This window comes from Panulirus ornatus, chromosome 57, assembly GCF_036320965.1.
Source record: "Panulirus ornatus isolate Po-2019 chromosome 57, ASM3632096v1, whole genome shotgun sequence".
NCBI classification, from domain to species: domain Eukaryota; kingdom Metazoa; phylum Arthropoda; class Malacostraca; order Decapoda; family Palinuridae; genus Panulirus; species Panulirus ornatus.
This window is the reverse complement of record NC_092280.1, coordinates 20,788,481-20,800,877: the sequence shown is the minus strand read 5'-3', so window position 1 is coordinate 20,800,877 and position 12,397 is coordinate 20,788,481. Positions and strand designations below refer to the sequence as shown.

At 38.1% G+C, this 12,397-nt stretch overlaps 1 protein-coding gene across 1 annotated transcript in view; it reads left to right on the top strand.

Annotated features, from left to right (window-relative positions):
- The window catches only part of LOC139766235 (mitotic checkpoint serine/threonine-protein kinase BUB1-like), a 66,785-nt gene that overhangs the window by 11,795 nt on the left and 42,593 nt on the right, over positions 1–12,397 (top strand). The window contains exons 6-8 of the mRNA XM_071694575.1: positions 3,579–3,774; positions 7,445–7,608; positions 11,541–11,628. Coding sequence (XP_071550676.1) covers positions 3,579–3,774; positions 7,445–7,608; positions 11,541–11,628 — 448 coding nt within the window. The remainder of the gene's footprint in view (positions 1–3,578; positions 3,775–7,444; positions 7,609–11,540; positions 11,629–12,397) is intronic.

The window sequence follows — 12,397 nt, the reverse complement described above, 5'->3', positions numbered from 1 at the left end:
ACTTTATTTACCTCCTTCCAAAACATCTTTTTATTCTCCCTAAAATTTAATGATACGTTCACCCCAACTCTCATTTGCCCTCTTTTTCACCTCTTGCACCTTTCTCTTAACCTCCTACCTCTTTCTTTTATACATCTCCCACTCATTTGCATTTTTTCCCTGCAAAAATCGTCCAAATGCCTCTCTCTTCTCTTTCACTAATAATCTTACTTCATCCCACCACTCACTACCCTTTCTAATCAACCCACCTCCCACGCTTCTCATGCCACAAGCATCTATTGCGTAAGCCATCACTGCTTCCCTAAATACATCCCATTCCTCCCCCACTCCCCTTACCTCCTTTGTTCTCACCTTTTTCCATTCTGTACTCAGTCTCTCCTGGTACTTCCTCATACAAGTCTCCTTCCCAAGCTCACTTCCTCTCACCACTCTCTTCACCCCAACATTCTCTCCTCTTTTCTGAAAACCCCTACAAATCTTCACCTTCGCCTCCACAAGATAATGATCAGACATCCCTCCAGTTGCACCTCTCAGCACATTAACATCCAAAAGTCTCTCGCGCACGCCTATCAATTAACATGTAATCCAACAATGCTCTTTGGCCATCTCTCCTATTTACATACGTATACTTATGTATATCTCTTTTTAAACCAGGTATTCCCAATCACCAGTCCTTTTTCAGCACATAAATCTACAAGCTCTTCACCATTTCCATTTACCACACTGAACACCCCATGTATACCAATTATTCCCTCAACTGCCACATTACTCACCTTTGCATTCAAATCACCCATCACTATAACCCGGTCTCGTGCATCAAAACCACTAACACACTCATTCAGCTGCTCCCAAAACACTTGCCTCTCATGATCTTTCTTCTCATGCCCAGGTGCATATGCACCAATAATCACCCATCTCTCTCCATCAAATGGTGAATATGTATGAAAAAAAAATTCATGTCATATCGCTGGCTCTCATAGGATTTGTATCTTAGTCTATGAATCATCTTGGTGGTTTGGCTCTGTACTCTGTTAATTTTCTGTCTCTTTTTGGGTAGGGTGATCAAAGCTGAGCACAATATCCATTGTAGGAGAGTATTGTTAAACTGTAAAGAGAAAGGACTATTTACTTTGATATTTGAAAGCTCTGCTTATGTATCTGAGAATTTTGCCCCCCCCCCCCCCCCCCCCCCCCACCCCCCCACCCCCACCCCCTGCTCTCTATTGCTTTTGTGTACAGCTTACTTGGATTGAGGTCATCAGTATTTAATATATTAAGGTCTTTTTCTTCAGTTACCTTTTCTAGCTCAATGGCATTCCTACTGTAGTATGCTTTTTTATTTTTAATATCAATATGTAAATTTTACACTTGTCAATATTATGAAAAAAATGTATTGAAGGAAAAGTAATAGAAATTAATTTACATGTGAAAAAGAAATTAGAGATTTAGACTATAAACTTTCACAGTGAAAGTGTAACAGATTAATCAAGATATGAAAAAAAAACAAGTATAGATGAAGTACAACAGATGGACAGTCATAAACTGTTAGATCTACCTCACAGAAAAAGAAAGATGGATTTAAGCACAAGTAAACATTATTGCCCTCATGGTTTAAATCATCATGATTCAGCTTCTCACTTCAATGATATGATAGATATTGTGAAAGTTACTTGTATATGAAGCATCTGCTTCATATAAGAAAATGTATAACTAGAATCCTTAGAAAATACACTTTGAGAGCATGTACATTTATTGTTTTAAATTATGTCCAAAGAGATCTAATCAGGTTAGTAGTAACTGTTCCATATTTGAAATATATTGTGTAGTTAAAGATTTCTACCATGATTCACAAATCAGTGATACAAGCCATCAACAGATAGAAGTAGAACATAAGAACATTAAACATATGCATTAAGTGGGAGCCTCTGGAAACACTGCCAGAGTGGCCCTCTGCCAGTGACCTCTTAAGGGCAAGAAGTGGCACTAGAGTTTAACATTTATGGAGACTTTTGCCAAGGCCACACCCTTGAGGGAGTTCCCAAAGGGAATGGGTGTCAGATAGACAGATCAATATTAAAATTCATTTGCCACCAATGAGCCTTGTCCATCAGTTTGCCTTTGTCACTTTGAAGTTGCAGGCATTAAATCTTTGTCATATATCTGTTACCCAGCTTATTATCATCAATGAATCTTTAAATCTTACAATGCAGTCCATTATCAATATCAATAATGTATATATGAGAGAGAGAAGTGGTATGACGCATATATCTTACCATTCTTAGGGTTGACCATTAATCACCACTATTTGTTTATGACCAGACAACGAATCTTAACCACTGAAGTACAACCACAATTATAACATGCAACATAACTTTTGCTGGTAACCTTTGATGTGGAACATTATTTGAATGTTTTTTTGAAATTCTAAATGATGGGCTTGCTAATGGCGTAAGTAGGAGGAGGATTCTGACCTTGAGTGTTCATTAAAGGGAGACCTAGTTTTTGAAAAGAAAGGGAAGGCTGATTGCAAGATATCATGGTTAAGAAATGGAAGTTGTGGATGAGTTTTGATATATGGGAGTGAAACTTAGTAAAGAAGGATAGTAGTGGGAAAGCTGAAGTTAAAAGTAGTCATGTAAGAGAAAAATAATGTAATGCTTTAAAAGCTCCAGTGACTGGAAAAAAAGTTGAGTATAGGGTATAAAGGAAGCTTGCACAAAGGAGCCCATCATCCCAATGCTGATGTACAGAGATGAAACCTTGGCGCATGTATGTCAGGATTGGACAGACATAAGAGCAGTATAGGATAGCTTGTGTAGTACATTGGAATTCAGAGGATGGATAAAATGAAAATATGAGAAGGTTATGTGGTTTGAAAAAGTAACTGAAAGGTGAATGGATGAATGTTTTTTGGATTACGGAGAGGTAGACCAGGGGAGAGATGGATGGATGTAGTTATACTTTGATTAGGGCTAGGGATATTTCAGACAAAAATGTTAAATAGCATAAGTTAGACACTTTAGGTAGTTAGCAGGAACGTAGAAGCCTTTGGAAACACTGTGCTAAAAGTTACCCTCTCCAAGTGGCCTTTTAAGAGTGAGGCACTAAGCAGCACTGGATTTCACCAATTGTGGAAATTCTTATGCCATGGCCATCCCCTTGAGGAGTTCCCAGAGGGAATGGGCATCAGAGATATATGTAGATGTAGATATTAGAGGGAGTACTAGGACTAAATGCAGTGGAAGCATCTTGTGTATGAAATAGAGAATGTTGACTTAAGTCTCAATTAATGGATCTGCTAGGTGTATACAGTGAAAAAGTAAGAAGCTTTTATGTTCATACTGAACACAATGGACATGAGGTAAAAAAAAAATAAGGGGAGGAACATGGGGAGGTTGTAGGGTGTGAGTGATGTGGAAGTTGTCATACTTGATCCACCAGTGATGATGGATAAATAGAAAGGTACCTCCCCGATTTTTATGTGTGTTCAATGTAAAATTCAGCTTTGATTGCAGTTTATCTAGTTACACCAAATTCAGTCTAGAAATATATCCTTGACAAACTGAACATATTTACAGGATAGTGATGCACCTGCTAGTAACTCAAAAATTCATCAGGAAGACAGTAGTGGAGGTTTACTTCCAGTTGGAGCATCTGTCAATCAGGAGAATACAAAGAATCCAAGTCGTTGGTCAAAAGTGAAAATCAAAAATAGCTCAGCTGGTACTGTGGGTGTTGAGGATCTACACAGATGTCAGAAACCTACATTTTCAGGTAAGAGTTTTGATCCTCAATTTCCTTTACTTGAGGTAGATTTACCTGAATAAATTCATACAAGATATGTCTAAGAGAACAATTGGGATGTGGAAAGGGAGCTGTGGTTTCAGTGCATTATTACATGACAGCTAGAGACTGAGTGTGAACGGGGCCTTTGTTGTCTTTTTCTAGCACTACCTCGTACACATGAGGGGGGAGGGGGTTGTTATTCCATGTGTGGCGAGGTGGCGATGGGAATGAATAAAGGCAGACAGTATGAATTATGTACATGTGCATATATGTATATGTCTATGTGTGTATATATATGTATACATTGAGATGCATAGGTATGTATATTTGCGTGTGTGGACGTGTATGTATCTACATGTGTATGTGGGTGGGTTGGGCCATTCTTTCGTCTGTTTCCTTGCGCTACCTCGCTAACGCGGGAGACAGTGACAAAGCAAGATAAATCAATAAATAAATAAGAGAACAATAAAGAGATTCAGGGAGGGATATGAGGAGACGGAAGGAGAATTGAAAAAAGAATGAAAAAAATAAATACCAACACATATACATACATAAACACACATACACAGCCATATACATGTATACACAAGTACATATTCATACTTGCTTGCCTTCATCCATTCCCAGTGCCACCCCGCCCTACAGGAAACAGCATCCCCACCTCCTGCATCAGCAAGGTAGTGCCAGGAAAATATATAAAAAGGGCCACACTCAGTCTCTAGCTGTCATGTGTAATGCACCAAAGCCACAACTCCCTATCCACATCCAGGCTCCATAGACCTTTCCATGGTTTACCCCAACTTCACATTCCTTGGTTCAGTTCACCGACAGCATGTCGACCCCAGTATACCAGATTGTTCCAATTCACTCTTATTCCTTGCACGCCTCTCATCCTCCTACATGTTCAGGTCCTGATTGCTCAAAATCTTTTTCACTCTATCCCTCCACCTCCAATTTGGTCTCCCAATTCACCTTAATCTCCCACCTCTGACATATATCCTCTTTGTGAACCTATCCTCACTCATTCTTTCCATATGTCCAAACCATTTCAAAATGCCCTCATCTGCTCTCTCAACCACACTCTTTATTATCACACATCTCTCATACCCTTTCATTATTTACTCAATCAAACCACCTTACACCACATATTGTTCTCAAACATTTCATTTCCAACACATCCACCCTCCTCCATTTAAACTACTATTCCTTCAAACATACCCATTTTCATACTCCAAGATAACGTTCTCTCTTTCCACACATTCTTCATCGCTCCCAGAATCTCCCCCCTCCCCAAAGCTATGATTCACTTCCACTTTCATGGTTCCAGTCGCTGCTAAGTCCACTCCCAGACATCAAAAACACTTCACTTCCTCCAATTTTCCTCTATTCAAATTCACATCCCAACTAACTTGTCCCTCACCCCTGCTGAACCTAATAACCTTGCTCTTATTCACATTTACTATCAACTTTTACCTTTTCACATTTACTATCAACTTTTATCTTTAACACAATTTTGCAAACTCAGTCACCGACTTTTGTAGTTTCTCACTCGAATCAGCCACCAGTGCTGTATCATCAGCAAACAACAACTGACTCGTTTCCCAGGCCCTCTCATCCCAAAAAAAACGCATACTTACGCCTCTCTCCAAAACTCTTGCATTTACCTTCCTCACCATCCCATCCATAAACATATCAAACAACCATGACATCACACGCCTCTGCCACACACCAACCTTCACTGGGAACCAATCTTTCCTCTCTTCCTACTCATACACATGCATTACACCATTGATAACAACTTCTCACTTCTTCTAGCAGCTTACCTCCCACACTGTATACTCTTAAGACCTTCTACAAAGCATCTCTATCCACCCTGTCATATGCCTTCTCCAGATCCATAAATGCCACATAAAATCCATCTGTTTTTCTAATTTTTCTCACACATTCTTTAAAGCAATCACCTGATCCACACATCCTCTACCACTTCTGAAACCATGTTGCTCCTCCCCAGTCTGATGCTCTGTACATTCCTGCACCCTCTCAATCAATACCCTCACATAGAATTTTCCAGGAATACTCAACAAACTTATGCCTCTGTAATTTGAACACTTACCTCTATCCTTTTTCCCATTGTACAATTGTGCTATACATGCATTCCACCAATCCTTACACTATTCCTCCAATCAATACACTAAATATCCTTACCAATCAATCAATAACAAAGTCATCCCCTTTCTTGATAAATTCAATTGCAACACCATCCAAACCACTCTCCCTGACTCTCACTTTGCACACCACCCCGACCAAAACACCCTACATCTGCCACTCTATCATCAAACACATTCAACAGACCTTCAAAATACTCATTCCATCTACTCGCTTGATCACTACCCCTTGTCCCCTTTACTGATGTTCCCATTTGTCTTATGGGTGTTATTTACCTCCTTACAAAACATCTTTTTATTCTCTCAAAAATTTGATGATACTCTCTCACCCCAACTCTCATTTGCCCTCTTTTTCAACTCTTGCACCGTCCTCTTGACTTCCTCCCACTTTCTCTTGTACATCTCCCGGTCATTTTCACTCCTTCCTTGCAATCACTGTCCAAACGCCACTCTTATCACATCTATCTTTTGCACATGCCATCACTGCTTCCCTAACTACATCCCATACCTCACCCATTCCCCTCATCATTTGCTCTTACCTTTTGCCGTTCTACACTCAATCTCTCCTGGTACTTCCTCATGCAAGTGTCCTGACCAAGCTCACTTACTCTCACTACTCTCTTTTCCCCGGCATTCTCTCTCCTTTTTTGAAAACTTCTACACATCTTCACCTCCACAAAATAATTCTGGTACCATCTTAATTGCTCTTCCCTGAAATTTCTCCATTTTCTCTTTGTGCTTCTTTAGATGTGGTTTGCAAACTTGATAAGAATGTCTAGTTTTGGTCTTATATATGATGTGAACAGCTTGCAGAATATATCCTTATACATGTACCGGAAATCCTCCCCTCCTACTTTCCTTTTCCAAAAGAAGGAACAGGGACATGGGCCAAAGGAGGATTTTTCCCTGTGAGGCTGAATTTCACTCCATTTGTCCTAGTAACCGTTTTTCCTTGTCTTTCATAAAGATGTTTGTGATTCACGATATCAAACTTGTTCAAAACTTTGAACACTTGGATTAAGTTGCCGCAAAGTCTACATATTTTAAGGGAGAAGGTTTATATTTTTTGGCACTTAGAACAAGAATGATGGTTGACATCAAATTATGGTTTGTCATTTTGTAGAATTTCATTAGCCATGAAGGATTGGAAATAGGTACTGTAAGTGTTTATCTCAGTTGGGAATCATTAGGTAATGGAGTTTTGAGGTTAGTGAAGGATACTATTGCAGAATACTGATATAAAGGATCTAATAGTATGAATGTTGCTGTTTGCCATTATTGTAAGAGATGAACATGTCAGAAGGAAGTCTTCCCTTTTGTTGCCTAAATGATGTGTGTAACTGTGAGTACTGTAATGTCTGTAATTCTTTTAGTTTATATGAATTGAGGTCATCTTATTCATTCGGTTGTATGAAGTATGATCATGTGTACAATTTGTTTCTTGTCTTATTTATTTGGAATTAATATAAAGTAACAGTGAACTTTTTTTTCAGTTTATGAAGACGAGAATGTATCACAGCCCTTAGCAGTCCCAGCAACCCTCCCACAAATAAGCAATGTTCTCTCCAAGCACAAAGAAAATGAAGATTGGCATGTTCCAATGTTTCTTGTTGAGCCATTTGACCCAAAAGTGCAGGCCCAGTATTGTAAACATAAGGTGAGATATAAATTTTATAAGAATTCACAATGTTGGGATAGATAGGTATATGAAGGCAAGTCGGAAATTTTGGTGAGATAATAACAGGAAATGTGTATTTTTAAGATAGTCATGATTAGTTAAAAAAAAAAAAAATGAAAATGAAAGCTACAGTATGAAGTCTTTTTAAGTACAAAAAGGTAAAATGATGATAGAGATTTGAGTATGATAATTTCTGGGTACTTAAAGGCAAGTAAGCAGTGCACAGAAGCTATTAAAGGGCAAACAGAATTCTTGGATTTCCTGGTAGGAGCACTAATTTAAAGTCCAGGAAAATTATCCTCACTCTTTACAAGTCTCTGATGTGCCCTCTGCTTGAATATTGTTTCAGTTTTGGACACCCTATTTGAAAAAAATGGAGCAAGTACAGAGACAGGCTACTATTATGATTTCCTGACTGATGATCAAATCTGAAGAGCTTAAGAAATTATTCCATACAAACATTCAAAATCATCAAAGGCTTTGATAATCTTGATCCAGCAAGCCACTTAAACAGATCTGTCTGATTTCACTTGCTGTAATGGGTACCAACTTGTGGAAAAATATTTTAACTTGAAAGAGGCAAGATACTTTTCCTTCAACAGGATTTTTATTATATGGAATTGTCCTGGTTTTTATTTTTCTATTACAATTTTGGCGTAAATTATGATACAGCATTACGTATATTATGAATTGTATACAACCAAATCTAATGGAAAATTTGGCTATGATCCAAAATCTACAATCTGATAACTATAGCTACATATCAAGTTTTTCACAAAAGTGAAAGCAATTTGAATCTAGGAGCTTCTGGCCTTGAACATCTATCTATATCTCTGATGCCTGTTCCCTTTGGAAACTCCCTCAAGAGGGTGGCCACAGCAAATGTCTCCAAAAATGGTGAACTCCAGTGCTGCTTCATAGACCTTTGGTGCCTCACCTTTAACAGGCCACTTGGCAGAGGGTAATTCTAGGACTGCATTTCCAGAGGGCCCTCTCCAATGTTCCTTCTGACTAGTTATACCTGATGTTCCAAACTACTACCATTACCTAATGCTCACATCTAAATATTCATAATTACTACTTCTGTATAATGTTCCTGTCCATTGTTCCTACCCGTTACTTGTGTCTATTGCTCCTACCATTTTGCCAAAAGGCAGGACTAGCATATAGGACTCATTTGCAAGAATAACTAGAGTTACAAAGAATGAGTTAAGTGTTGTCAAAGCATTATGTGTGAGGAGAGACTGTATGTTTGTGAAATGAATGCCAGCAATCCACATATGGGTGAGTTAGAAAGGAAAGGCAGCTACCTGGGTCAGAGGAGTGTAGTGTGACAACCACTGAAGTGGTTACATTGCACTCCCTACGCACCTGTTACTAACCCCCCTGATACCCAATCAGGTAGTACTGGTAATATACTCCCCTGGTTGGTGGATCCTTACCAACTACTGCCAATACATTGGCCTTGAACATCCTCTGTCTTATGTCACATGTGTATAGGAACTGATGTAGAAGAGTTGGTTGGTGGAAGTATGTGAGGTGTTTACACTATACACTGTTTCATCACTTAATTGTACTGAAGCATTCTAATCATCAGTGTCCTCAAAATCAATCCCACTCACAGATGCTGCCAAAATAGTTTCAGCATCTGCATCAGTTGCAGCCCTCTTCTTCTTGTCACTTGTGATGTCATTGAGAAAAATTAAAATGTTCAAAATCTTCAAAACACTGCTAAGCAGCTTGTTCTATAACCTCTGGTCTGTATGAAAATGAAATGGATTTTTTTCCGTGTATTTTTGCCATTTTCCATGTTAGTGAAGTAGCATCAAGAACAGATGACTGAGCCTTAGAGGGAAAAATCCTCGTGTGTCTCCCTTATCTGTGCCTTCTTTTGGAAAAGAAAAACAAGAGGGGAGGATTTCCAGCCTTTTGCTTTCACCTCTTTTAAATGCCTTCTACGTCTTACAGGGAATACGTGGGCACTTTTCTCCCATCCCCAGGGATAAAACAAACAAAAAAAGGAATTTAAAGCATAATAGTCACCCTAGTTATGAGGCAGTTGACAAATAACTCGGCAATATCATGTTGCAAAACATGAGAGGGATAGGACAGAGTAATGAACGCCTCAATATGAATAATACCTAGCAGGAAATAAGCCCTGGGATTGTGTGTGTGAGAAGGCATTGGGAGTTGACATTGTCCCTAACTTTTTGCCATAGTCCCACTGTCCTCAAATATTTCAATTCCTTGCATCCATATAACATAATGGGACAATTATACCTTCAAATATACCAATTTTTGCCCTCATAGATTGTGACCAGTCTTTCCATATATTCCTACATGCTTCCAGAACCATTGCTCCCTCACTCACCCTATGACCAACCTTTGCATCCAAGGTTCCATTTGCTGCCATATCCACTCCTTGGTATTGAAAACATCCCACTTCCTCCAGGTTTATTTTGGGAGACCTCTCATTTGTTGTTGGTGGGGGCTTCCTTGAGTAATCTTATCAATTTTTAATCTCCTTTTTTGACCTGTCATGCATTTTTCTCTAATTTCTTTCTGACTTCAATGTTTTGCTTTTTACTTACCCAACATGCTTTTCTCCTGCATTGTCTCATTATTCAGTAAGTCCATTATTTTACATACATAAGCTGTTTTATTCAACTCAACCACTTCACTGACCCTTGTATGCCCTGTGATATTGCTAGGTCTTGGTCTATATTCAAATCACTCAGGACAGATGTTAGTCTTGATATTTTTCAGTAAACAATGAAGAAATAAACCTCAGAACTTTTGTGTTCAGTTCAAGAAAATGTTGTGATTTGATATCTTAACCAGATCTTAGGGAAGTTCATATTCCATATTGTTGGGCTGGAAGACTTCAGAATGTCTGAGTTTTCTTAAAGAAAATAGTTCATTTGTGACAACAAGTGATTGTGTCAATGAATGGTTTGAAAAAATGTTGGACTAAGTAAGTGATTGTCAATGAATGGTTTGAAAAAAATGTTGGACTGTGCCAAAAATGTATGATTATTTCCTAGTTTTCTTTGAGATTGCACCAATATACTAATCTTTTGGAAAATGAATGGAAGTTGCCACTGTTTTTATATGTTGGTGGTTGAACAGAGGAGAAATTAGAAAGATTGGTGAGCAACTTAAGTTTGTTTAGGAGATGGATACTGAAGATGAATGCAACTAAACATAAGACTAGTTTTTGAAAGGAAGGAGAAATCACAAAGCATTTTATGTTTGCTGGTGAAGAGCTGGAAGTTTTAATGAGTTTGGGTATTTGGGAATATATTTCAGTGTGGATGGTCATGGAAAAAGTTGGTTAAGGGTAGTCATGCTTGGAAGAGAAGTTAGAGGTAAGCAACAACCTTTGTTAAATGAAAAAAAAAAATGTAACATGTACAAGAAGCTTGAAGAAAGGAATAGTTCTCCATACTCTCATGTTTGGATGAGAAACCCAAGTTTCATTATGTTAGGATAGACAAAAAGAAATATGATAAGTGAAAGTGGATAATTGTGTAGTATGTGTGCATATTATGAGGGCAGTTAGATTCAAGAATGAGTGTGATAAGGATATCTGATGTAAAAAATAGCATTAGAAAGGCACTTGGTTGGTATGGTTCTGTAGAATGTATAGTAGAAGATAAGTTGGTTAAGATAACTTATATTAATGAATGAACAGGTGTTCAACATGAAACGAAGCACTGTTGCAAGTTTAAAGGTGGTTTGCTTAACACACTTGGTTTGAATGGGAATGTTTGATTGATTTGAGAGCGTATATATGTGATAACAAGTATAACTGAGAACAGAGTCAGTGATAAAAAGACAGTTAAATAGAGTTACAAAGATCAACATGGTAAAGTTTTACTAATTACTCACATATTTGTATCTTTTAACAGGTTTATTGTGGAACAGAGGAATTCAGTTTTGAGGAGCTGAGAGCTGCCCAGTATTTTAGAAAAGAAAAGGAAGAACAACAAAGGAATGGTGTGAAGTTTTTCCTGATTTTTTTATATATGTTTTGATTTCACTACTAACATGAACTGCATTAAGATTTTATTGTGATTTAATGAAAAATTAAAGAATATTTCTTTAGACAGTCTTTTGTCTGGTACTGACACTAGCTTACAGAATTGGAAAAGGCTTGCAAGTATGAAATAAAGATAGGTTATTGATGCTTGCTTAACCATAAGAAATCCTATCAAGACATTTAAGGCAGTGCAAGTCAAGGAAAAAATTGTATGCGGCCATCATAATTCCCTTTGGGTTGGTAACCACATCTGCAGAGTTACAGAAGTATAGTAACGGTTATAAGTATGTCCTTAGACTGGGAGTGTGTGGTAAGAGTGTACGGAAGAAAATTTAGACTGATGTAAGTATAACTGAAAGTGGATGGTGAGATATAGGGGATTATTAGTGCTTATGTACCAGGCCATGAGAAGAAACATCATGAAGGGCAAGTGTTTTGGGAGCAGATGAGTGAATGTGTCAGCAGTTCTGATGTAAGATTTTTTTTTTCTTTAGTGAAAAACCTGTCTGATTTAAAGGTAAAAATGTGGCAGTTGAGGAAATGACTGGGCCACATGGGGTATTAGTGTTATGAATGGAAATGGTGAACAGCATGTGGAGATGTGTGCTGAAAAAGGACTGGTGTTTGGGAATACCTGATTTACAAAGAGTATACATATGTGAGTAGAAGAGATGGTCAATGGGCATTATTGGATTATAAGTATTAATTGACAGGTGTGTTAAAGGG